Consider the following 27,972-nt stretch of genomic DNA (forward strand, 5'->3'; position numbering starts at 1 on the left):
GTCTTTCGTTAAAAACCAATTTCTTTGATGGAGGACACTCTGCTTTGGTGTACTCCATAACCAAAAGGCAACTAAAACCAGACCCTTTTTATCAAAGTATAGTTTTCCACTGTTCCGACATTGCTTTTGAATATTAATATCTGCCCATCTGCAAAAATGTGAAAGGTTGACATAAAGCTGGAATGTCTATTTTAAGTAGTGCTCATTTGTCACAGTAGCCATATTTTAACACAATGATTGGAAGGCATCTTTTTTCCATCATCAACATATATCCATACATACACACTGACACACACACCCTGAAATTAATTTTTACTAGAACTTTTATGTTAAGCAGATATATTTATTAAAAATAATGCTAATATAATCCTGGGGCACAATGATTCCAAGAGGGTCTGCAGCAGATTTAATTATAATTACTTAACAGCTAAATAATCAAGTTTTTATTTTACTTACAGAGTCACTAAATAGAGGGGAAAAAAAGAGTAGGGCTAATCCAGTGGAGCCTGAAGCCTCCCCCTAAGCATCTGTTTGGTTGGTAGCCTTGGACAAAGCTTGTCTCTAAAGACCAAAAGTGATTTTTGAACTGAGCTTCTGCACCTGCAAAGGTGCCAAAAGGTAATGGGATTCAGAATAAAGCAGAACCAGTTTATTAAACTGTTCAAAATGTTAAAAATGACTAAAAGCCAGTTAAGATTTTCATAAACACTATTCCAAAATGTTAGTTTCAAAAAATGTTACTAGCAGTGTATGCATTCCCCTTATGTCCCACCCCTCCCTCCTTGTCTCTTAAAATAAATTTGAACATCCAGTGTAAAAAACACTTCAGGGAGAACCAAAAGTCAACCATATGAAAAGAAAGGTGAAGAAGGGAGCAGACGGTGTGTAGCAGATGCTGGTACTGCTCAAGGGGCTGCTGATGCAGGCTTTGGTGGCATCAAATCCCCCAGTAAGGCATCAAGTGTCGGGACTCTTTCTCATAAACATCTGGAAGTATGCCATAAGGTGTCTGTACCATTTTAACTGTTGACTTCCCAAAGAGCTGGCGTTCGTAGTCTATCAGCTGCCTCCAGAAGCCTACATTGGGCCTAATGACCGGCCTCCGGGCTTTCACCCAATTGTACGCCTCCAGCAGGCACACGTTGTGATATTTCATCAGGTAAGCGATACAGAGAGTGGCTGAGCGGCTTACCCCTGCAGCACAGTGCACCAAGGTGGCTCCATGCTTCCTGCTCACACTGTGGATCTTGTCGGCTACAGTGTCAAAGTACAGTCCAATGGGGGCATGAGGCATGTCAGCCAGAGGCACTTTAATGTATTCAAACTGGGGCCAGTTGAAATTGGGGATTTCAATGGTAGCATTAACGATGCAGGTGATCCCACGAGCCTGGAGAAGGTGCCGGTTGGAGGCTACACTGCCTCTGCCCAGGAAGAGAGAGGAGGTGATTTGAGCAATGCCTCCTATATCTGCCTCAGAAATCATCCGAGGGGCCATGAGAGTTCGTGGGAGTGTGCTGTGACCTCTGGAGCTCATTAAGATGCCAGCAATCACACTTGCATCATTGGAAGCCAGACGAGAGTGTTTTTTTTTCCCTTCCACCAAGGAATCAGAAATTACAATCTTCTCCCTGCAAAATACAGATATCTGTCAGTACTTTAAATGCTACTGATTCATCACAGCCTTTTGGAGTGTTTGTGGAATGGGAAGGTAAAAGGATTAGGAAGAGCTATTTTCTGTAATAGAGGGTGTTCTTTCAATGATGTGGACAAATGGTTTTCTACTGATTAAAGTTGGGAAAAGTAACAAGATGCCAATAAGTGAAATCAATTTAAACTCAAGTCTTGTGTTTGTTTAAAAAAGCTCTAAGCAGAAAAAGTCAACCTATTCTAGGAAAAAGAAAAGATAGAAACATGTCCAACTGTTGGTTACTGTAAGACAACACTCCTGTAGGGTCCTGCTCCTGTTGAAGGGAGTGGTGTTCGCTGGTGATCAGAAATTTGAACTTCCTTGTAGCCGTGTTCTTTGATACATATCTTGCCTACCTCCATAGCTGTGATGGCTGTTTTTGTTTTAAATTTCTCTACCCTTCCCCCTGCCCCCAGTTGTCTATTCTCTGTGTCCAGTCACTGTGTGTTCTATTTCTTTTTGTTGCGTCATCTTGTGTCAGCTCTCCGTGTGTACGACGCCATTCTTGGGCAGGCTGCACTTTCTTTCGTGCTGGGTGGCTCTACTTACGGGGTGCACTCCTTGCATGTGGGGCTCCCCTACGCGGGGGACACCCCTGCATGGCAGGGCACTCCTTGCACGCATCAGCACTGTGCATGGACCAGCGTCACACGGGTCAAGGAGGCCCAGGGTTTGAACTGTGGACTTCCCATGTGGTAGGTGGACGCCCTATCCATTGGGCCAAGTCCACTTCCCTGGGATGGCTGTTTTAACCTAAACTTAACTCTACACAGAGCTCTTAAAGTTCTTCACAAAAATATCGTGCAAGCAAATGTGGCTCAAGCTCCCCACATGGGAGGTCCCAGGTTCAGATCCTGATGCCTTCTGAAAAAACAAAAACATCAAGCAAAACAAACGAAAAAACCAAATTAGGGAGGCCAGTGTGGTTCAGTGGTTGAGCACTAGCTTCCCACATATGAGGTACGGGGTTCAATCCCTGGCCCTGGTACCTCCAAAAAACAAAATTGCTTTAGTAATGTATCTAATGAACTATCAGTAGACTAAAAAGATACTAAACTGGATCAGTTCCACAAAACCCAGGACATGGTCACCTTAGCTCTTTATTAAAATAGCTATTCCTGCACATAAGTGTGACATGTGAATATTTGAGAAATCCAGTTAGCTTTGGGTAACTTGCATTATGGTGTTACCACGGAAATAATTTCAGACAATTTGAAGGCCATGGTCTCAACAATTCATTCAAGTTAATAAGCATTTTTAGTTCATTTTAGCTGACCTGACTTTGGGGGGAGAGGGGGGCTGGGTATGGTTAAATGATAACGTCATCTTCCTTTGCCAGTTCTAAACTCCAGGATGAATCCCACTGGTTTCAGGTGTTATATGTTGGAAGCAAAATTAATTTAGCATTACAGCTACTTATGATAAATATCATTAACAGTTAGGAAAAATAGGTGCAGAAGAAAAGCATGGACAAGCCCATTTGTACTTAATTTATATCTACCTGTTGCTCAGTAAATCAATTAAATTAATATTATTGTACATAGTTGGCTGTAAACTCAATACTTAATAAATTAAAGGATTATATATATATAAAAAAATAGTATCTCAAGATCTATATTCTCAGTAGTGTTTACTATTAAAGATACTCAATATTATACAAGAGATCTGTATTATATTAACAAGAAGTAGAAAAGGAAGTTATTGGTTTCCTGAGATTTTAGATGTCAGTTTCTCTTACCACAAAAATCACAAAGCTCTATAGTCTCTGCCCACTGGGAAATATGGTTCTCCACACCTAGGTTATTTTAAGGAAGGCTGAAGTGTTATGTTAGTCAAACGTAAACCCTCGGTTCAACAAAAAGAGGTAGAGGAGGAACTACTCACTTGCTGAGGAAGTTCAGTGTACTCTGAAGCCCTTGATCTGGATCCAGAAAGTCCTGAGCAGACACAAATCAGATCTGCAGGAAGACAAAGACATAAGAACATGCCCAGTCAGGGAGTTCAATAGAATTCCTCCTGATTTTTTTATTAGTAGTAAATCTAGGAATAAATCTAGGAAGTGGAAGGTGAAATATTTCTGGATGTGCATTTAAAGAACTGGTTTGTTGAGATCTATTTTTTGTAGAGTCAGTACAGGTTGTGTATTTCTAGGAATTTGTCCATTTCATCTAGGTTATCTAACTTGGTGGCATACAGTTGTTCACAGTATACTTTTATGGTCCTTTTTATTTCTGTGGGGTCAGTAGTAATGTCCCCCCTCTATTTCTGATTTGTGTACTCTCTCTCGTCATTCTTGCCAAGGGTTTGTCAAATTTATTGATCTTTTCAACCAACTTTGTTTTGTTAATGCTCTTTTTTAAAATTCTCTATTTCATTTATTTCTGCTCTAATCCTTATTTCTTTCTTTTTTTTTTTTTTTAAAGATTTATTTATTTAATTTTCCCCCCTCCCCTGGTTGTCTGTTCTTGGTGTCTATTTGCTGCGTCTTGTTTCTCTGTCCGCTTCTGTTGTCGTCAGCGGCACGGGAAGTGTGGGTGGCGCCATTCCTGGGCAGGCTGCTCTTTCTTTTCGCGCTGGGCGGCTCTCCTTATGGGTGCACTCCTTGCGCGTGGGGCTCCCCTACGCGGGGGACACACCTGTGTGGCAGGGCACTCCTTGCGCGCATCAGCGCTGCGCATGGGCCAGCTCCACACGGGTCAAGGAGGCCCGGGGTTTGAACCGCGGACCTCCCATATGGTAGACGGACGCCCTAACCACTGGGCCAAAGTCCGTTTTCCTAATCCTTATTTCTTTACTTCTGCTTGCTTTGGGTTTAGTTTCCTATTTTTCTAGTTCCTCCAAGTGTACTGTTATGTCTTTGATTAGGCTTGCTTTTCTTTCTTAAGTATTCAAGGCTATATATTTCCCTATGCACTTCTTTCATTACACCCCGTAAGTCTTGATGTTATCATTTTCATTCATCTCAAGATATTTACTGATGATGTTCTTAAGTATTCAGAACTACATATTTCCTTGTGAGCACTTCTTTCATTACATCCCGTAAGTCTTTCATTTGCCTCAAAATATTTACTGATTTCCCCTGTGATTTTTTTCTTTGACCCACTGAATGTTTAAGAATATGTTGAGGGAAACGGACTTTGGCCCAGTGGTTAGGGTGTCCGTCTACCACATGGGAGGTCTGCGGTTCAAGCCCCGGGCCTCCTTGACCCGTGTGGAGCTGGCCCATGCGCAGTGCTGATGCGCGCAAGGAGTGCCGTGCTATACAGGGTGTCCCCCATGTAGGGGAGCCCCACGCGCAAGGAGTGCACCCATAAGGAGAGCCGCCCAGCGCGAAGAAGGGAGCAGCCTGCCAAGGAATGGCGCCGCCCACACTTCCCGTGCCGCTGACGACAACAGAAGCGGACAGAGAAACAAGACGCAGCAAAAAGACACAGAAAACAGACAACTGGGGGGGGGGGAGGGGAATTAAATAAATAAAAATCTTTAAAAAAAAAAAAGAATATGTGTTAGGGAAGTGGATGTGGCTCATCTGATAGAGCGCCCATCTATCATATGGAGGGTCCAGTGTTCGATCCCCAGGGCTTCCTGACCCATGTGGTGAGCTGGCCCATGCGCAATGCTGATATGCGCAATGAGTGCCGTGCCGCATGGGGTGCCCCACGCGCAAGGAGTATGCCCAGCAAGGAGAGCCACCCCACATGAAAAAAACACAGCCCGTTGACAGGTGGCACCGCACACATGGAGAGCTGACGCAGCTAGATGACACAACAAAGAGACGCGGTTTCCCAGTTCCACTGGATAATGCAAGCGGACGCAGAAGAACACACAGAGAATGGACAGAGAAAGCAGACAACAGAGGGAAAGGGAAGAGAAATAAATAAAATCTTTTAAAAAAAGTTTAACTTCCATATATTTGTGGAATTTCCAGTTGTCCCTGTTACTGATTTCTAGGTTCATTCTTTTGTAATCAGAGAAGACTCTCTGTGAAGTTTCAATCTTTTTTTTAAAATTTGAGACTTTTGTGACCTAACATGTGATCTAACCTAGAGAATGATCCATGTGCACTTGAGAATAATATATACTCTGCTGTACTTCAGAGTAGAGTTCTGCATGTTAGATCTAGTCCATTTATAGTACTGCTCAATTCTCCATTTTATTATTGACCTTACGTATAGATGTCCTATCCATTGATGAAATTGATGAAAGTGGTACACATTGAAGTCTCTATTATTGCAGAAGTGTCCATTTCTCCCTTCAGTTTGCCAATGTTTGCCTCATCTATTTTTGTACACTGTAGTTAGATGCATTAATATTTATTTTGTTTCTTCTTGGTGGATTGCCCCTTTTTATTAATATATAGTACTGTTTACTTTTTTTTTGGTACCAGGGATTGAACCCAGGACCTCATGAGTTATACCCATTCCCCTTGTAACACCTTTTGACTTAAGTCTATTTTGCCCAATATTAGTATAGCTACCTCAGCTCTCTTTTGGTACTACTGACATGGATTATCTTTTCCATCCTTTCACTTTCAACCTGTTGTGTTTTGGGTCTAAGGCAAGTCTCTTGTAAACAACATACAGTTGGATCATGTTTTTTTATCCATTCTGCCAATGTATGTTTTGTTTTTGTTTATTTTTCTCTCCTCCTCCCCGGGTTGTCTGTCCTCTATGTCTATTTGGTGCATCTTCTTTGTCCGCTTCTGTTGTTGTCAGCAGCATGGGAATCTGTGTTTCTTTTTGTTGCGTCATCTTGTCGTGTCAGCTCTCTGTGTGTGTGGCGCCATTCCTGGGCAGGCTGCACTTTTTTCACGCTGGGTGGCTCTCCTTACAGGGCACACTCCTTGCGCATGGGGCTGTATGTTTTTTAATTGGAGTATTTAATCTATTAACAGTTATTACTGTAAAAGCAGCGCGTACACTTCAGCTATTTTGTACTTTGTTTTTTTATTTATTTATTTATTATTATTTTTTAAATTACATTATGAAAAATATGAGGTCCCATTCAACCCCACCGCCCCCGCCCCCCACTCCCCCCACAGCAACACTCTCTCCCATCATCGTGATACATCCATTGCACCTGGTAAGTTCATCTCTGAGCATCACTGCACCCCATATTGTACTTTGTTTTTTATGTCATATCTTTTTTGTCTCTCTTCCTTTATTGCAGCCTCCTTTTCTGTTTTGCTGATCTCTTATGACGTACCTGCCTGGTCCCTTTCTCTATGTATTTTAAACACTCTCTTTGCGGTTACCCTGGGGTTTGTATTACACCTTTAAAAAGATACAAGCTTAACTTCAACAGCATCCATGTTCTCTGCTCTCACAGCTGTTTCCCCTCTTTATGTTGTTTTTATCCCACATTACCTCATTTGTAGTTTTATTTAGTTTTTACTTATTTCCACATTACCTCTTTATATTTTGTGTGTCCATTATCAGGAAATATGACTATTTCTTATTCAGTTGTATTCTAATTTAAGGAATTAAAGAGTAGAGTTGTATATTGAGGATACACTGCTATTGGATTTGGCATTTACCCATTTATAGTCTTCACTTCTTCACATTAATCCAAGCCACTCGCCACTCTCTCTGGGTCTTTTCCTTTCAACCTGAAGAACTCCCTTCAGTAATTCTTGTAGGACAGGTCTTTTATTGATGAACGCTCTCAGTTTCTGTTTATCTGTGAATGTTTCAAACTCTCCCTTGTTTTTCAAGGAGAGTTTTGCCAGATAATTTCTGACTCACAGGTTTTCTCTTTCAGTACCTCAGTCATACCATGTGTTCTCACCTCCATAGTTTTCAATGAGATATCAGCACTTAATTTTATTAAGGATCCCCTTGTATGCGATGAATTGCTTTCCTCCTGCTTTCAGAATTTTTTTTGAGATTTATTTTTTTTTATTTCTCTCCCTTTTCCCTCTCCCCCAGTTGTCTGCTCTCTGTGTCCATTCGCTGCGTGTTCTTCTGTGACCGCTTCTATCCTTATCAGCAGCACCAGGAATGTGTTTCTTTTTGTTGTGTCAGTTCTCCGTGTGTGCGGTGCCATTCTTGGGCAGGCTGCACTTTCTTTCGCGCTGAGCAGCTCTCCTTACAGGGCACACTCCTTGTGTGTGGGGCTCCCCTATGTGGGGGACACCCCTGTGTGGCAAGGCACTCCTTGCACGCATCAGCACTGTGCATGGGGCCAGCTCCACGCAGGTCAAGGAGACCCAGGGTTTGAACCGCGGACCTCCCATGTGGTAGGCGGATGCCCTATCCATTGGGCCAAGTCTGCTTCCCTCAGAATTTTCTCTTAATCTTCAGCATCTGACATTCACTATGTCTGGAAGTAGGCCTATTAGGGCTTACCTTGTTTAGAGTAGACTGCGATTCTTGGACATGTATATTTATGTCTGTTACAAGATTAGGGAAATTTGAGGCCATTATTTCCTCAAATATTTTTCTGCCCCATTTCCCATCTCTTCTCCTGGGACTCCCATGATGTCTATGTCCCTTAGACACTGCTCAGGCTTTTCTATTTTATCTGTTAATTTTACTGTATGATTTCAATCGCTTTGTCTGGTTCACTAATTTTTCTGCCTATTCAAATCTGCTGTTGTATGCCTCTTACGTAATTTTAATCTGTATTATTGTGCTTTTGATCCCCATAACAAGTTATATATCTTTTTAAACTTTCTAAATCTTTTTGCTCATATATTGTCTTAATATCTTTTGGCTCCATATTTACATTTAATTTTTACCAATATTTTCCCTTCATCTCCTTGAACTGATTTAGAAGATTTGTTTGAAATGCTTTGATTAGTTGTTTCAAATGCTGTCTCTCCTCTTCAAGTTTCAATTTGTTCCCTTGACTGAACCATATCTTCCTGTTTCTTAGTACAGCCTGTAACTTTTTACTGATGTCTGGACATCTGACTATTTTGATAACTCTGAAGGTCAGTTTCTCCCTTTGCATAAGGTTTTATTGTAGACTGGCTACGTGTCAAGGCTTTTCTTTGATGCTTGGTCCAGCTTATAATGAACCTTTAAAGTAGCTCATTGGAAGCAGATGTGGCTCAAGCAATTGAGCTCCCACCTACCACATGGTAGATCCTGGGTTCAGTTCCCAGTGCCTCCTAGAGAAGACTAGCAAGACAGTGAGCTAACACAATGGGCTGGCACAGCAAGCTGACACAGTAAGAGATGTTGGAAGGAAAACATAATGAGACACAACAAAGCAGGGAGTGGAGGTGGCTCAAGCGATTGCGCACCTCCTTCCCACATGGGAGGCCCCAAGTTCAGTTCCTGGTGCCTCCTGAAAGGAAGACGAACAGACAGCAGGCACAAACAATGAGGGGGTGGGGATAAATAGATAAATAAATCTTAAAGAAAAAAAAAAGTAGCCCATGTGTGGAGTTGAGCAGGTGTAGCTTAGCGGTTGAGTGCCTGCTTCGCATGCATGAGGTTCCATCCCTGGTACCTCCATAAATGAATGAATGAATGAAGCCCATATTTAATTGTTCAGATATTTTCAGGTCTTCCGTACTTGTTTCTTGTCCTGGACAACTTTTAAGATTGCCCTTTTAAGTGCAGTTGCTTCACTTCTAGGAGAAAGCTTTCTGTTTATTCTCCAGAAATCCTGAGCTTTCCCGCTTTTGTACAGAATTTTTTCCCTAGCTCCAAGGATCTGTTTAAATTCTTTCCCTCACTCAGTGCCCCCCTTTTTACTTCCCCTCAGGGCTTTTCTGCCTCCAGTAACTTCCCTATTAGGGTATCCCACGTCAGGAAACCAGATGTCCGGACTCAAAAGTTTGAAAAGGCTAATTTTTTCATTTAGGTAATCTTGCAATCAGAAATGAGGCTGAGTGTGTGCACCTCCTGACAACAATTCTGCTGTGGTCTCTTTTTCCCCTGGGGGCACTCTGTGACATTCCCCAGTCCCCTGTGTTCAGGCCTGGGTCTCTCTAGCCTTGGGTCCCTGTTCCTGGATATGCAGAGTTCTACCTTGCTGCTGTGACTGGCTCTACCGTCTGTACCCACAGCAGGAGGTATCTGGGCCATGCTGCCTCCATGTGACTCTTAAGCTGTGTGGGACGTCCAAGTTGTAGATGCTTTTTTTTTTTGGTCTTTGCTTTTTTTTCTTTTTCTTGAATTCAGCATTTGTGGAGTTCTTCTCCAGTCTCTATTGTATTTCAGAGTTCCAAGCAAGCTGGATTTATCTTTGATTACTCTACCGGAAGGGAAATTTTTCCAGGGGATGCTTACATCACCATGTCAATGATGTCATTCTCTATTGTTTTTTCTTCTCTATTTCATTGACCTCCATTTAATCATTGTTATTTCTTTTCTTCTTTTTTTGCTTTGGATGTAGTTTGTTCTTCTTCTAGGCCCTCCATTTGTGAGGGTAGAGCTCTGATTTGCAACCCTTCTTCTTGATTAATATAATTACTTAGAGTTATAAATTGCCCTCTCAGCACCCACGGCTGTATCCCATAAGTTCTGGTATGTTGTATTTTCACTTCCCTCAGGATACTTTCTAATTTTCCTTGTGATTTTTTTTTTCTTGGACCCACTGGTTGTTGAAAAGTGCACTGTTTAGCATCCATATATTTGTGAATTTTCCAGTTCTTCCTGTTTTTTTAAAATTTTTTTTCATTTTTTAAAAAAATATTACATTCAAAAAAGATGAAGTCCCATTCAACCCTACCACCCCCACCCCCCACTCCCCCCACAGCAACACTCTCTCCCATCATCATTTCTTCCTCTGTTATTGATTTCTAGCTTTATTTCATTTGTGGTTGGATAAGATACCTGGTATGATTTCAATATTTTTTAATATTGAGACTAGTTTTGTTACCTAACATATGGTCTATCCTGGAGAATGGATCCAAATTCACTAAAGAAAAATATGTATTCTGCTGCTGTTGGGTGTAGTGTTCTTTATATGTCTGTAGGACTAGCTGGTTTAGAGAATCATCCAAGTTTTCTATTTCCTTATTGATCTCTTCTCGATTACATATTACTGTTTAACTTTATCTTAAAGAAGTTTTAGACTACAGAAAAGTTACATTAAAAATATAGAGGATTCCCATATACTCCACCTCTCCCCCCTTGCATTTTCCCCATTAACATCATCTTTCATTAGTGTGGTACATTTGTTACAACTGATGAACAAATATTGAAGCTTTGCTACTAACCATGGTCTATAGTTTACATTATGGTTACACTTAGCACCGTATATTTTGCATATATAACTGTTATGTCTTCTTTTGAATTGACCCTTGTGGTGTTTTGGAGCAAAACATGTCCAAAAACTTAATCCATTCCTGTGGGTGTGACCCCATTGTAACTAGGACCTTTTGATGAAGTTATTTCAATGAAGTTCTCAATCCTATTACTGTAATCCTTTATAAGCAGAATGAAATTCAGGCAGAAAGAAAACAGCCATAGGAAGCAAGAAGCTGAAGGTCAATGGAACCTGAAAGAGAAGGGAAAGGCCAGAAGAAGCCACTATGTCTACTGCCACGTGACAGAGGAGCCCAGGACCAAATATCACAGCAGCCAAGCCAGAACACCAGTCTTCAGGAAGAAAGCATTGCCTTGATGACAACTCAAACCTGTTAGCTAGTAAATTCCCAGTAGTAACACAACCTACTAAATGGTATTTTCTTGCATAGCCAAGGAAACAGAAACAATCCCTTTATCAGTATACAAGGAACTTCTTTGTCTCTCTTAACAGATTTTTACATCAAGTGTATTTTATTTGATGTTAGTATACCCCAGCTCTCTCTTGGTTACTAGTTGCATGGTATATATTTTTCTATCCTTTCAGTTTCAACCTACTTGGGTCTTTGAATTTAAGGCAAATCTCTTGTAAAGAGCATACAGTTGAGTCATGCTTTTTTATCCAATCTGCCAATCTCAGCCTTTTGACCAGAGTTTAATCTATTTACATTTTTTTTTTTAAGATTTATTTATTTATTTAATTTCCCCCCCTCCCCTGGTTGTCTGTTCTTGGTGTCTACTTGCTGCGTCTTGTTTCTTTGTCCGCTTCTGTTGTCGTCAGCAGCACGGGAAGTGTGGGCGGCGCCATTCCTGGGCAGGCTGCACTTTCTCTTCACGCTGGGCGGCTTTCCTCACGGGCGCACTCCTTGCACGTGGGGCTCCCCCACGCGGGGGACACCCTTGCGTGGCACGGCACTCCTTGCGCGCATCAGCGCTGCGCATGGCCAGCTCCACACAGGTCAAGGAGGACCGGGGTTTGAACCGCGGACCTCCCATATGGTAGACGGACGCCCTAACCACTGGGCCAAAGTCCGTTTCCCTAATCTATTTACATTTAAGGTAACTACTGATAATCCAACTTTCTTCTACCATTTTCTCTTCACTCTAAGAACCTCAACTTTTCTGTTGTCTATTAATATTTATTTGATAATTTATATTGTACTATTTTGAATCCCTTCTCATTTATTTTTCATATATTTTCTTTGTGGTTACCATGGGGCTTAAATTTAACATCCTAAATCTAGATCACATTGATCTTGATACCAACTTAACTTCAATAGCATACAAATACCTCTCTTTACTCACCTTTCTGTGCTTTTTACAAATTATATCTTTATACATGTATTATTACTTTTTTAAAAAAGATTTATTTTTTATTTATTTCTCTCCCCTCCCCCCCACCAGTTGTCCGCTGTGTCCATTCACTCTGTGTTCTTTTTTTTTTTTAAAGATTTATTTATTTATTTAATTCCCCCCACTCACCCGGTTGTCTGTTCTCTGTGTCTATTTGCTGCATCTTGTTTCTTTGTCCGCTTCTGTTGTCAGCAGCATGGGAAGTGTGGGCGGAGTCATTCCTGGGCAGGCTGCACTTTCTTTTGCGCTGGGCGGCTCTCCTTACGGGGTGCACTCCTTGCACGTGGGGGTCCCCTACGCGGGGGACACCCTTCGTGGCACGGCACTCCTTGCGCACATCAGCACTGAGCATGGGCCAGCTCCACACAGGTCAAGGAGGCCCAGGGTTTGAACCGCAGACCTCCCATGTGGTAGATGGACACCCTAACCACTGGGCCAAGTCCGTTTCCCACACTCTGTGTTCTTCTGTGACCGCTTCTATCCTTATCAGTGGCACAATGAATCTGTGATTCTTTTTGTTGTGTCATTTTGTTGTGTCAGCTCTCCATGTGTGCAGCACCATGCTTGGGCAGGCTGCACTCTTTCACGCTGGGTGGCTCTCCTTACGGGGCGCACTCCTTGCGCACGGGACTTCCCTACGCGGGGGACACCCCTGTGTAGCATGGCACTCCTTGCGCACATCAGCACTGCGCATGGGCCAGCTCCACACGGGTCAAGGAGGTCCGGGGTTTGAACCACAGACCTCCCATGTGGTAGGTAGACGCCCTATCCATTGGGCCAAGTCTGCTTCCCTGTATCATTACTTTTTATGCATAATTAGGAGGTCTTATTTTTTCATGCTGCTTTGCTCCACTGTCTAGTGTCCTTTCCTTTCAGTCTGAAGAACTCCCCATAGTACTGCTTTTAAGGTGGTCTAGTGGTGACAAACTCAGCTTTTTGTCTTTTGCTTATTTTTAAAAGATAGTCCCACTGGATATAAAATTCTTGGTTGGCAATTGTTTCCATTCAGAACTTCAAATATTTGTCCCACTGCCTTCTTGCCTCCACAGTTTCTGATAAGAGATCAGCACTTACTCTTATTGAGACTCCTTTGCATATGTAACGCATTGCATTTATCTTGGCAGCTTTCAAAATTCTCCTTGTCCTTTGCATTCAACAGTTTGACTAACGTGTCTGGGCATGGTTCTCCAAATTTACTGTTTGGGATTTGTTTGGCTTCCTGAATATGCATATCCGTGTCTTTTGTTAAAATTTGGAAGTTTTCTGCACTTGTTTCTTCTAAATATTCCTTCTGCTCCTTTTTCTCTTTCTTCTGGGACTCCCCTGCTGTGTATATTGGTATGCTTGATGGTTGCCCACAGGTCTCTTAGGCTCTGTTCACTTTTTTCCATTCTTTGTGCTCCTCAGCTGAATGATGTCATTTGTTTTGTGTTTGAGTTCACTTACAATTCTGTGAGCTCCAATTTGCTGTTGAAACTCTCTAGGGAATTTTTCTTTGGTACTGGGATGCATAACCACTGAGCCACATCAGCTCCCCTGAGTTGTTTTTTATTTGCTGCTTGTTGACTGTTTTCAGGAGATACAGGGGACCTCCCATGTGAGAAGCAGGCACTCTACCACTTGAGCCACATCCATTATCCTTAGGGAATTTTTCAACTCATGTTTGGTTCCTTTTTAAATTTTTCTAGGTCTTTGAGATTCTCACATTGTTCATTCATTGTTTTCCTAATATCCCTTAGTTCTTTTTCTGTGTTTTTCCTTATCTTCTTGAGCACATTGAAGATCTTTTTCTTTTTTTAAAGTCTTTGTCTGGAATGTACAAAGTATCTCTTCTTCGTGGATGGCTTCTGGATTTTTGTTTGTTCCTTTGGATAAGCAATCATTTCCTGTTTTTTGCTTGTATGTCTTGTTATCTTTTGCTGTACAATGTACATTTTAATGTTAACTCTGGGTTTAGTCCATGAGCTTTCTGTTCCTTAAATTTGTATCCAGCTAGTGATATGACAGAAATTTCCTTGAGTACCAGGAGCTAAAAGAAACAAATGTACTCACAAAACACCTTTCGGTCTTCCCATATTGGCTCTGTGTTTGGCTGGTGTTCTCCTTCAGAGATTAGCCCTCCTAGCTAGAAAATCAGCCTGAGGCAAACGTGAACCTCTCGGTTTTTTCTAATCCTACATTTTGTCCTGGGATTGTGCTTGCTGGTGGCCTTAGGAATTCCTCATTTTCACAAGAATTCTAATGTCCCCTCTAATCCTTATGAAGAATACTTTCTCTCCCTCCTGGGTGCTCCACTGCATAACTTAATGCAGGTAATCTTTTTCCCCAGTCTGCTTTGTTTCTTTTACTGCTTTAGGTATTTGCAAGCAGCTTCTTTCTACAGGGCAAGTTCTGGGAGGGGAATCCAATAGCCAAAGACAAAATTACGGGTTCAGTGTTTCAGTCTGCCACCTGATAGATTGGCACCAACATGAAGGGACCCCTATATGTATATAAAACTTACTCCCTCTGGAATAGGTCCAGGAACCCACAATGAGAGAGCATGCTGGCTCCATAGTGTGCTAGGGAGGACCTGGGATAGGGGCCAGTAAGTATGCCATGAGCTTCTCCTACTATTTTTTAAAGCTATGTTTTCTTGATTCAGCACTTACCCAATTACTGCAACCCTTTTTCTATTTTCTGGAGTTACGAGGAATATGGCCCTGACAGTTTTTGCTAGTTGCTCCAAGATTCTATAGAGAAACAGCACCCCTGAGCATCTTACACTGCCATCTTGGAAACTACAAGGTTCAAACAGGGTGAGATGATTTCACCTTGGAGAAGATAAGTAACAAAACTAAGAAGAGATACATGAGGTCCCGACTTATACCTCAAGACTTCTCTGATTGACCATGTGGGATGGCTGTGTTCTTAATCTGTCTCACAGCATCACACAACCAGCCAGCACCTTCCATACATGAAATGGATCCTGGATCTGCCTAAGAAAACTTGTTCAAATGCTACTTACAGACTAGGCTGAGCCAGCTCCTTTGGTATTCTCTGTTGCCCAGAATAGGGAAATATTGTCAGACTATACAATGGTAGTACAATACAGAAAGTCTTCCTCGCAGCAGAGGGACCTCAACAGGTTAGGTATACAAGACACCCTAGTTTTAAAGTTAGCATAACCTGATGGTAAAGAGTAAAATATACATTAGTAAATGTGTATTGGGAGACAGAGAAAGGCAATCCATTAGGAAACTAAAGAATGACTCATACTTCAGGGATCAAAGATCCCTGGCTCTCTGAGTGAACATTCCTCTCCCATTGCAGCCCACAGGTCTCTGGAACCAGGATAAAGTAGGGAATGTTGAGGAATGTCTGTGTCGCTGTCCATGGTCTTCTACTAAGTCCTCCCGATTTTCCTCTGTCAGCTGCATTTAGTTCTTGGGGAGAAAAATGCTTTCCTGGCCAGAGCGATGTGAAGACAGAGAGGAGGTGCTGACCTAAACCAATCCCACAGTTTTTGGTTTTTTTTTTTACAATTTATGGAAGCACTTCATCAGATATGTTTTAAGTACTAAGTGCTAAACAAAATGCAGAATTAATCTCTGCCCAGTGGGGCTGTAATCTCAATAATGCACAATGTTAATAAGAACTGACTGCTTCCTGCAGAAGACAGCTCTTGAGACATGGGCACCAGCCTCATGGTTAGACCAGTGTCTATACCTGAAGCAGTGGTAGCAACTCAGATGTGCTATGTGGAATTATGGCCTAGTCAGAGCATCCATCTTTGGGCCATGGAGGCTACTTCATTTTTTAAAAATAAAAGACAACTAGAATCAGTACTTAAAGAACTGAAATTCTATCTACTGCCTTTCTTCCTCATGTTAAATAAGCAGAAAATGCCACAACGGTATTACAGGTGACTATGTAAAATGATCTGACAAATATTTTTAGCTTTGGGAATTTCAGAGGGTCACTGTACATACAGGAGACCTAAGCTTTTTTATACATGAAAGCCTATGTAGTAATATTTTCCCCTTCTATTAAATAAGTATCTAGTTCTTTAAAAAAAAAATTGAAGTCACTCTTTCAAAACAGAACAGAAGCATTTTATCCTGGAATGCCATAAAGTAAAAAAAAAAACAACACCTTTTCTCATGAATTTTCACTGTTAATCAGAGATGCGTACCATTGGGGGGAAAGTTAAAATACTCTTGCAAATTAAAAATAACAAACAAAAAAACCTATATTGATAAAAATAAAATTCAAACAAATATCAAATGATAGTCAAATCAGCATAAAATGAAGTAAAAGGTGAAGACAATTTTCTTGGGTATCATGGGGTAATCTGGTCATACCTGGAATTAAATTGAATTTGGTTCTTATCTACCTCAGTGCCTAAATTAGTTATCACTTATTCATACTGAGGTCAAGCCACATGTTCAACACTGTGTTCAGTGTGGTGGATTGTGGTAGAATCTATTTCCAAAGATGGGGCACAACAATATCTCCCATCCCACATGCTCTTGGGAGCTTGATCTTCCCATTGAAGGGTGGGATCTATCTACTCTCCTCTTGAACCTTGTGAGAGAGAAAGAGACCACACAGATATTCTGGTCAACAGCCCAGCTGAGGTCCCAGCTGACAGCCCACACCAACCACCGGATATGTGAATAAAAACACTTTAAGATGATTCCAGCCCCTAGCCATCAAATCACTCCCAGGTTTTGAATCTCTCAGCTTAAGTCCCAGACATTGTGGACGAAGGACAGGTCTTCCCCACTAGACCAGGTCCAAATTCCTGACCCAGAGAACAACAAAAATGGTTGTTTTGCATCACTGAGTTTTGAGATGATGTGTTATGCAGCAGTAACTAAAACAGGGATTTAAAAGTAATATAAGACATAGCTCTGTGATATGATTTTATCTTAGAGATAAGATACACAGAAACAGCTGAATAACAAGAATATAATCAAGTAAACAGTGCAAACAGTAGGTACCATATCAATGCACAGAAAGCACAGAATCAAAGCAGAGTATAATAGTCAATGATAGTACTAAAAAACTGAATTGTTTCTTAGGGAAGTGTCTCATAAACTAAACTGTCATGCTTTTTCTCCAATCCATTTAAAATATGCTGCCATTTGCCTTTCAAGCACCTGATTATTTTTAGTTTCCACATGGAGAAAAAAGTCCTTTACTACAGCCCCTCACTACAGGTGAGATCCAAGCTTGACAGAAATTAGACTCTGGCCCTCCTTCCCCACTTATGGAATCAAGATTCCACAGTTTAACAAGACCCCAGGTGATGTGTACACATATTAAAGTACAAGAATCACCACTCTTATTAATCTGCCTCCCTCCACTGCACTGGACTTGCTGAGGCAAACTCTAGCACCTGTCCTCTTTCAACCTTTCACAGATCAGTGTCACTCTGCATTGTAGTTCCCAGATGAGGAAGAAGAGGTAAATGGTGGTTAAGAGACTTTCCAGACTCTGCATGGAAAATTAGTAACCCCACTGGGACCAAAACCTGCCCTCCTGAGTTGTAACACAATCTGACCACGAGAGATCAACTAATCAAAAGACTACCATCTTGGGGCAAGGGATGGAAATAAGCTACAAAAACAAAGGAATTAAGGAACATAAAGTCATGTTGACTGTGCATTGGCTATCATCTGGGTACTTTTTTAAGCAGTTGGATATTAATCTTTAAAATTCCTAAACTGCTAAGTGGTATGACATGATCTTTGGATGTGGAAGATCTGCTGAAGCATGAACCAAGAAAACGCTTGCAAAATTCCACAATTATGTTTAGACTTGTTTGGTAATAACTGGAAACCAATTTGTGCAACAACCTAAAAAAATACTTAAAAATCTTCAAGAAGTAAGTGGTAGAAATTAAATATGAATCATAGAGGTTTGGTACATGATGAACTTTGATTTATACAGATCAGAACATCTAGAGGCTAAGTACTTTAAAAAAAATCCACATATCAGCACTAAAACCTAGTTAGGTATTTGTTTGCTTCGAAACTGCCAAAGCCACTATTGCACAAGAATGCAAAATCTCAGAAAATGCAGGTCTTTTCATAAATAAGATCTCGTTTGAAGTTCATTATTACTCTAAGGATGGTAAAAAGGAATTTATAGATCAGAATAAAGTTCACAGGACTATGAGCTCAATAGTTAATAGCTGACCACCCTTTAACCGTCTCCCCCTTTGGTATCTCATTGGATATATCAAAATCCTTAAAAGTCGAGCAGTGAGCTTCAACCTTTTCCCCACAAGCATTTCCTTATCACACTGCTGGCCCAGTTCCACATTTTTCATGATTTTAACTGATCTAACTTCATTTATCAAGTATTGATAAACAAATCTCCCTTTTTTTTTTATTAATCAAAGGCATCTCTATTTATCTAGTAGAGTTTCTGAGGAGGTTAAGATAACCAGGTAAATCTCTTGCTTTAGTTGGGTAGAATGAACCTGATGAAGCTACGTATCCCTCCCATGTCGAGACAACAGGCCCAGTGCATCTGGAGGACAAGCAAGTGTTCCTGAGCTCTCCCCGAGCAATGGGAGGAATCAGGTTTTCAGCTAAATAGGAGTCAGAGGGCAGAGGATTTTTAATTGTCTCCTCAAACAAATATGCATCTTCCTTTAAGAAGATTATATTACTAGTGGATAAAAATAGTCCTAAATTACATGCATAAAAGAATGCAATGGCCTCTGACCCTCACTTCCCCCTTGTTTAAATCAGAGTCAGCAAACTACTACCAGCAGGCCATATCTAGCCCACCACCTGTTTTCGTACTGCCTGCCAGCTAAAAATGGTTTATACAATTCTACATGTAGATTTAAAAATTATATGAAGTTCAAATGTCAGTGTTCATAAAGTTTTATTGGAGCAGAGTCATGCTCATTTGTTTATTTTTGTCTGTGGTTGCTTTTATGCTACAACAGCAGATCTGAGTAGCTGCTAAATGACCATAAGGCCCACAGAGCCTAAATAAGTTATCACCTGGCCCTTTACAGAAAGCCTGTCACCTCCTGGTTTAAATTAAGAAGTTATAAAATCACCATTGATGATAAAGAGTATTTTTCAAATGTGGTCCTCTGGACCCCTGCATGAGAATCACCTGAGTTGCTTGTTAGAACACAGATTTCTAGGTCCCACCTCAGACCTAATTTATCAGAATTTTTGGGAGTGAAGGCCTTGGAAAGTATAGTTCTAACAAGTACCTCTGTGGAAGGAATCTAAAAATAACAGTATTAAGTTGCTATTGTGGAAAGATAAATATTATGTACTGTAACTTCTAGAAGCATAAATGGAACAAGAATCTCCATACAGATGTGTTTTAAGATTATTTTCAAATAAAATAATACAGTACAGTAATTACTTGGATTTAAGATACAATCTAGTAGAAAATAAGTCCCATTTCATTTCCATTTTGAATCACCTTTGCCTAAAAGTTTATACCAACTGAGCCTCTATAAAAAAAAATTGAATACTTCAATTTTTGTTAAGAAACATCATGTGAAATGATGTACAACCTTTAACCCTGAAGTAGTTTTGCCCCCTAAATACAAAACATATGTTACTCTGCAAAATACAGGCTAGTAGAGATTTCTGTGTCTCTCTGGCATTCATCAAAAATGCAGTCCGGGAAAGCAGATGTAGCTCAAGTGGCTGAGTGCCTACTTCCCATGTATGAGGCCCAAGTTACCTCCAAAAACAAGCAAACAAATGAAAAAAGAAACAAAAAAACAAAACTCTCATTGGGGAGCGGATGTAGCTCAGTGGTTGATCACCTGATTCCCATGTATGAGGTCCTGGGTTCAATGCCAGGTACCTCCTAAAAAAAATGCAGTCTGAACTAAACTAGATACTTAAATAAATAGAGTTGGAAGGAAACGTCAAGTTCATGGGAGTGGTTGTCTCAGTGAGGAAAGGGGGAGAAAAAGGGGAACAAGGAAACTTCAGCTTTGTAACACTTTTTAAAAAAAATAAGAAATAGGAGATGAAGTATATATGACCAAGTGATTTTGGTGGTGAGTAATGGTGTTGGCTCTTACCGATTTTCTATATGATTTCAATGTCTAAAACTAAATATTTTTAATTAAAAAAAATTAAACACAGGGAAGCAGATGTGGCTCAAGCAATTGAGCTCCTGCCTACCACAGGGGAGGTCCCTTGTTCAGTTCCCAGAGCCTCCTAAAGAAGAGAGCAAACTGGCGTGACAGGCAGGTGTGCAAGATGACACAAGAAGAAAAACATGAAAGACACAACAAAGGAGGGAGCAGAGGTTCCTGGTGAGTCCTAAAGAAGAGGAGCAAGACAGCAAGTTGACACGATGGGCAGGTGCAGCTGATGCAACAAGATGACACAAGAGACACAAAAAGAAAAAACAATTAAGAGACAAAGCAGGGGATGGAGAGGGCTCAAGCAATTAGGTGCCTACCTCCCACATCAGAGGTCCCTGGTTCTGTTCCTGTTGTCTCCTAAACAAACAAGGAAGACCAAAAGACACAGAAAGTGCAAACAATGAGGGGGTGGGGAGAAATAAATAAATATCTTTTAAAAAAAATTAAATACAACCTATGGCTGTTGATTCAAGCTCCCTCTCCAATCTCTGGCCTGTGCATCTGGCAGTACTTTTTACATGAGGAGCCAGAATAATTTCTCACCAAATTTCTGTGGCGAGAGGAGTTGAGAAGGACATCAGCACAGCACAACAGCTAAACAGCAAAATTCTTAATAAATCCTAATTTCAAATTTGTATGTAACTTGCACGCAGAAATACTCTCCCAGATTTTATTTTCACCAGTGCCTCCTCAAATGTCAAGCAAGTTCATCATGGTCTCCTCCAGCTGAGCAAGTCCACCCTTCCCATGATCTTGCTGCCATGTTCTAGTCAAAAGCAGCAGCATGCAGTCTCTAGAGTCTTCTCACATGTACCCACAAACTCAAAGACCTGAAGAGTCCAAAAAAGAACTGCCATAAAACAAAACAAAAGCCTGCAATAAGCCATTGATGCAGAAACATTCTGGGTCAAAGGCAGAAGCCCAGCAGTTGCATTTGAATTTTTAAAAAGCCTTTCTGTTCACTTAGACTTCACAATGGCATAAGAATTGGAGAAGCTGACCAAACTAGATGATGGTCACTCTCTGTCAATATTAGGATGAGAATGGAAATGCCAAGGTGTGCCGAGTGCATGACAGGGCATAGCCGTGACCACATACCTGGCACCTCACCAGGTTCTCCCTGTTTGTTCCCTGGTACTACAAGCTAGAACATTGGCAGGAGTGGTCCCCCATCACTCAGATTTGGAGGTTCAGACATTATGACCTTTTATGCATAAATTAAGAAATTTTCTTGAAATTTTTAATTTATATGTAAATCATTTTTTATTTTGGAGAATCTGAAAAATATTAATCTGTAAGCATAATAGTAGTCTTGATTTATGTAAACAGACTGGAAATAGCATAATTTAGCCATATTTCCAGATGCCTTATAGAAGAAATAAAAAGGAACAACAAATCTCATAAACTCTGGGTTATTGTTCTTTCATTATACCTCCAGCTAAAGAAAATGACCCCCAAAGGCATTTTCTAAACCTCCAGAGTGGCAGAACATACTCCTTGAAGGACAAAAAACTATTGGAACCTAATATTAGATACATAGTAGTTACTCAAAAAATACCTGAGGGAGGGAAGTGGACGAGGCTCAACTGATAGAGCATCTCCTACCATACAGGAGGTCCAGGGTTCAATACCCAGGGCCTCCTGGCCCATATGCTGTGCTGACGCACGCAAGGAGTGCCATACCACGCAGGGGTGCCCCATGTGCAAGTACACCCTGCAAGGAGAGCCGCCCCGCATGAAAAAGGTACAGCTCACCTAGGAGTGGTGCCACACACAGAGAGCTGACGCAGCAAGATGACGCAACAAAAAGAGACACAGATTCCCAGTGCCACCTGACAAGAATGCAAGCAGACACAGAAGAACACACAGCGAAGGGACACAGAGAGCCGACAACGGGTGGGGGGGGGGGAAGAGAAATAATAAATCTTAAAAAAAAACAAAACCCAAAACCCGAGGGAAGGAGATGTGACTCAAGCAACTGTGCTCCCATCTACCACATGGGAGGTCCCGGGTTTGCTCCCAGGTGTCTCCTGGAGAAGAAAAGCAAGACAGCAAGCTGGCACTACGAGTAGGTGTAGTGAGCTGATGCAACAAGATGACACAACAAAGACACAAAGAGGAAAGACAATGAGAGACACAAAGCAAGGAGGTGTGGTGGCTCAAGTGACTGAGTTTGGTTCCCAGTTCCTCCAAGAGCAAAGACAAGCAGACTCAGAGAGCACACAGCAAATGAACAAGAGAGCAGACAGTAAGGGGAGAGGGGAATAAAATAAATCTTCAAAACAATACATTAAAAAAACAAACAAACCTGAATAAGAGTAATTTAATTACTGAAGTAATCTCCCCCATACATGTACATCAAGCTTAAAATCCAGCTAATAGAATTGAACACAGCCTGGCAACTGCCTGCTCAAAAAGCAGTAATTCTCTTCATCAAACTCAGCTCTAAACTACCTCTCCTGTTGGAAAAGATTTGCAGAAAAGTACAAACTCATTGTAAAGACCTTAAAAGTCTTTTTTTCCCATGGCAAAGATGCCATGGTTGCTTTAGAACCTTCAAGAAATATGAACCAGAGGATCTGTGTTCAGTTCCTCTTTGGGAATACACATTGGTACTCAGAGGGTAATTTAACAAGAACTGGCCAGGGTTTCTTCACACATCACACTCTTAAGCCAGCACTACTGACAAGCATATTCAGGGCAGGGCATAAGCCAAATATTCATGAACACAATGCAAAGTCACCAAGTTACAGCATCTGGTGGCCCAACAGATAGGAGTCATTCAAGACCTTTAAAAGACTTCTAGATTCTATACACTTCTATTTTTTTAATACTTCATTTTGTATATTCAGATTTCCCTATTACCACTCATCCGTGATTAGAATTGATAGGAAGATTCTATTGGGTATTTTTCAACCAAATACAGTGGAAAACTAACTCTAGCCCTTGGATGGTATGTTAGACCACCCCATAAAATTAAACATGAGTAAATATGAAGACACGGGTACATGAAGGGCCAGTGAAGAGCCAAGCAAATTGTGCCTAAACAGCAGATAGAGTAGATTATAAATTCAAGGCTCACACCACTGGGATCAGAGCTACAGATACTATGGAAAATAGTTATTATTAGCTAGTAAAGCTGAAGATACACAGACCTATGACCCAGCCAAGTTCATAACAGTCCCAAACCAGACATAACGCAGATGCCCATCAATAGCAAGCAGACAGATAAGTAATTTGTGGTCTGTTCATACAAATATGAACTAAGTACAGGCACAGGTAGCAATACAGATGAATCTTAAAACTATAGTGCTGCAAAAACTTAAACTATATGTATGTGTGTTTGTATACACACACACACACAATGCTGAGAAAAGTAGGGCCCAAAAGAATACCTACTATTGATTCCATTTGCACAAAATTTTTTTTAAAAAGCTGACAAAATGAAACTATATTGTTTAGAGATTTATATATGGAGGATAAAAAAACTAAAGAAAACAAAGTGAGTTCCATAAAAGTCAGGCTAGTGGTTGGTTACCTCTAGGGTGAGGGGTGAAGCTGTCATTGGGAAATGAGGGGGAGACACTTCTTGACCTGCAAGAGGTTTATGTGTTGACTTTAATTCATTAAATTGTCCACTTATGTTTTATATCGTTTTCTGTGCTATAATTCACAATAAAATGGTCAAATAAATACAATACTGATTTCCAGGAATTGAGAACCGTTACAATTCTGGCCAATCCTGGAAAAAGAATACTTCCTCCCTGAATGTCACTCTTAGCCTGTCAGCAGCACTGTAAAAAGTTCTCAAGAGATTTTATTTTAGTAAATAGATCCACAAACTCCTGATATGTATTTTGTTTTATCTTACCCATTCCCTAAAATTACTGATTCAAATTGGGCCCAAATTAACACTTTCTTTTCTTTGTCTTCCCCTCAGTCAGGCTTTCATAAATAACTAAAGCTACCACCTTAAATGTTAGTTCTATAAATTTATACCCACGGAGTCGTTGCTTTAGCAACCTTCCCTACCTTCCACTTATCCCTTTCATGCCTCCTTATAAGCAAAGAAAAGATGAATACACTAGCAGTCCTAGATTTTTTTTAATGGATAAGTTTTCATTTGCAGCTGAGAGTAAAGCCTAGGATCATAATGAGTCAACCTCTCTGAGGCTGCTTAAGAAGGGGTTCTTTGCCCATCGCCCTGAGAAATGCACCATGCTATGAGGATTCATCAAACTTTACAACAGTTCTCCGTAAAATACATACTACCCGTTCTCGAGAGAAACCAAATCTCTATGAACAGAACTAATCTTTTTTTCTTTTTGGTAACGTATATACAAAACAAAATTTCTTATTTAAATCCCTATCATGTGCACAGTTCAATGATTTTTTTTTTTTAAGATTTTATTTCTCTCCCCTTCTACCCTGTTGTCTGCTCTGTGTGTTCTTCTATGTCTGCTTACCTTATCTGGCGGCACCAAGAAACTGTGTCTCCTTTTTTTTTAAGATTTGTTTTTTTATTTCTCTCCCTTTCCCCGCCCCCCTTGTCTGCTGTGTCCATTTGCTGTGTGTTCTTCTGTGTCCGCTTGTATTCTTGTCAGCGGCACTGGGAATCTGTGTCTCTTTTTTTGTTGTTGTTGTCGTCATTTTGCTGCATCAGCTCTCCGAGTGTACAGAGCCACCCTGGGCAGGCTGCACTTTTTTTGTGCTGGGCAGATCTCTTTACGGGGTGCACTCCTTGCACGTGGGGCTCCCCTACACGGGGGACAACCCTGCGTGGCACGGCACTCCTTGCGTGCATCAGCACTGCACTGGGCCAGGTCATCACACGGGTCAAGGAGGCCCTAGGTTTGAACTGTGGACCTCCCATGTGGTAGGCGGACACTTTATTCGTTGAGTCAAGTCCCCTTCCCTCAATGATACTAATTACACTCACAATACTGTGCTACAAAGATTATGATCCATTACCAAAACTCATCATACCAAAACTCATCATCCCAAAAAGAAACTCTGTACCCATCAAGCAATAATTCCCCATTCTCACCCCATGCCTCCTGGTAACCTGTAATCCACTCTTTGTCTCTATGAATTTGCTTATTCTAGGTATTTTGTATCAGTGAGTTCATACAATAGTTGTTCTTTTGTGTCTGGCTTATTTCACTCAATATAATTTCACTCAACATAATATCTCTAAGGTTCATCCACGTTGTAGCACAGGACCAGCCAATTTTAAAATAAGTTTAAAAAAATCGCTGCACAAACATTTTTATAAAATGCTTAGAGAAGCCTACCTAAAAGGAGACACAGAAATGGAGAGATAGGCACACAGCTGTTACTTATGGGGAAAATAATCAAAGGAAAGTTGTTTTTTTTACACAGAGAACAATTAATGTATTTCTTGTGGCACTAGGGAAAAAGCATTTTTAATGTACTCTGCAGTAAAATAAAATCCCAAGTGCAAACACAAATCCCTCCCTAAACCCCATCTTTAAAAAATACTATGGTTATGTCAAATGGATTTCCTGGACTTATAAACTTGGCCAGTTTTTTTATATGAATATACATTTACGTCATTCTACTCTAAAGAACATTACAAAATTCATACCTGTAGTCAACCAGCATGAAAGATTTCAGATAGGAACGCCACATAGAAACATCCACACTGCTGTTTCAAAGACTTGGAATGAGGAAGATTGTCTCCCCTTTTATGGGGGAAAGCCAAAAATACCAAGCAACTACCTCTCCTCCCCCAAGCGGCAGAAGATGAGTCAGAGCTGGAGGCAGGAATAGGGCCCATGTGTCAAGACGCCTCTTGCTTGGGTCCTTCCTACCTCCGCCTGGCAATCTTCTCTCAGCCCAGGTCTGGGTCCCTGCTCCCGCCTTCCCCTGATGTGAATTCTCAGGTGTCTCTGGTGAAGAAGAGGCGATTATTCACTCTGGGGATGCCTTATTCCGAGCACTTGTCAACAGAACCACACAAGGTGTGTGTGTGGGGGGGGGGGGGGGGAGGGGGGGGACTCTCAATGCACAATAACAAAAATGCAGCTCAAGGGAGTGGAGTTCCGGACACTCTCACATAACTCTGCAAAGAATACAGAACATTTGTTCCCCTCATTTTATAGAGCAGGAAAAGAAGCATAGAGACGCAGTGACTTGTCCAGAGCTGAGTCCCAAGCAGGGAGCTGCTCAGCCGCTGGCTCCGGCCTCTGAATTGATCTCTAAGAGTCAGGGAGGATATTATCACATTCCATTACACTTCTGAGTGGCCTTATGGACTGGGAATTCCAGGAAACCCGGGGTTAAATCTCTTGGTCCACATTTCTTTAAGATTACTAAAGAATCACTAACTTGCTCTTTAGTCTGTTTTTACCTCTGCAAAACGGGACTGCAATGCTCTCCACTTACCACTCTTATAAACAAGTACAATGAACAACTAACGAGTTAACACACGCAAAACGCCTTGAGGTCTTCTCGCTGGATGAAATTTTACGAGGCGGTTTAAAAAAAAAAATCCCTACATAGTAAAACTGCCTATGTATGTCACCACTCCTTCCCTCGCCTCTGGGATGCCCAGTTACCCTAATACTGTGGCTGGTACCATTGGCAACAACCACATAAATAAAATATAGTTATACAATCCACTGCAGCCAGCTACAGCACACAACTCTCGTACACACAAACAACAACTCAACTTCACTCTGGAGCAAAGGTACTTAAGAAAAATTATATATATATATATATATATATATGTATACATGTATGTATGTAAGCCCCGCGCACAACCATGGACCACCGCAGAGAAAGCCTCAAGTTGAATTCTAGGCATCGCTGAAAATCAAGTTGCTTCCTAAGATATCAACACGACAGAAATCCTGGAAAATACAAAAAGCCGCCGTCGGCTCCCGTGGCTCAGGGCGGGTGGATGCAGGCGACGGAGCGAGGTGAAGACATGGCGGGACCCGAGAGCACAGGGGTCAGCAAGGAGGAAGAGGAGAGCGAGGGAGAAGGCGAGGATGCTCGCGAAGGGGCGCGGAGGGCCGGGGTCCCCGGAGCCGCGCGTCGGCAGCAGCCCGGGAATACCAAAGACGGGGCGGCGTGAGCAACCGAGGAGGGGCGCGCGGCAGGGGTCAAGGGCCGGGAGAGCGGCGGGGCCGTGAGGCTGGGGCGCCGCGGAGGGACCCCGGGCCTCTCCTCCTCTCCGCGGCCCGGAGGCGCCGAGAACAGCCGGGGGAGCAGGTGGGGCGCCGCCACAAAGTTTACCAGAGACGAGGGTCGCGCGGGGCTTCGGCCCCCCAGTCTCGCCCGCGCCCTGGGACCCCTTCGGCACGAGGACTCGCCGCGCCCTTCCACCCCACCCCCTTCCCTCCATCCCCAACCCCCGGTCCTGCGGGTCCGTACCGGGTCCGTACCGGGTCCGTACCGGGTCCGTACCGGCACCTTCGGCCTCGCAGTTAGGGTTCTGTCCTCCTCCGCGACTCCGGGCTTCTGCGGGTTGGCCGCCGCGCGCGCCCGCCCCTCTTCCCTCCGCCCGCGCC

General features: G+C 41.8%; 1 protein-coding gene across 2 annotated transcripts; it reads right to left on the bottom strand.

Moving 5' to 3' along the window:
- Positions 1-806: 806 nt before the first annotated feature.
- On the bottom strand, positions 807-27,960 carry DUSP14 (dual specificity phosphatase 14). Of its 2 annotated transcripts, none has more exons than XM_004476379.5 (3): positions 27,847-27,960; positions 3,572-3,645; positions 807-1,628 (listed from the first exon to the last, which is right to left on the bottom strand). In XM_004476379.5, exon 3 carries the CDS (start codon positions 1,532-1,534, stop codon positions 938-940), a length of 597 nt encoding a protein of 198 aa, XP_004476436.1. In that variant the 5' UTR covers positions 1,535-1,628; positions 3,572-3,645; positions 27,847-27,960; the 3' UTR covers positions 807-937. The 2 variants fall into 2 exon arrangements, with proteins under 2 accessions (XP_004476436.1, XP_058139185.1); XM_058283202.2 differs by having other exon boundaries at positions 27,836-27,946.
- Between the last annotated feature and the right edge of the window lie 12 nt (positions 27,961-27,972).

This window comes from Dasypus novemcinctus, chromosome 21, assembly GCF_030445035.2.
Source record: "Dasypus novemcinctus isolate mDasNov1 chromosome 21, mDasNov1.1.hap2, whole genome shotgun sequence".
Classification (NCBI taxonomy): Eukaryota; Metazoa; Chordata; class Mammalia; order Cingulata; family Dasypodidae; genus Dasypus; species Dasypus novemcinctus.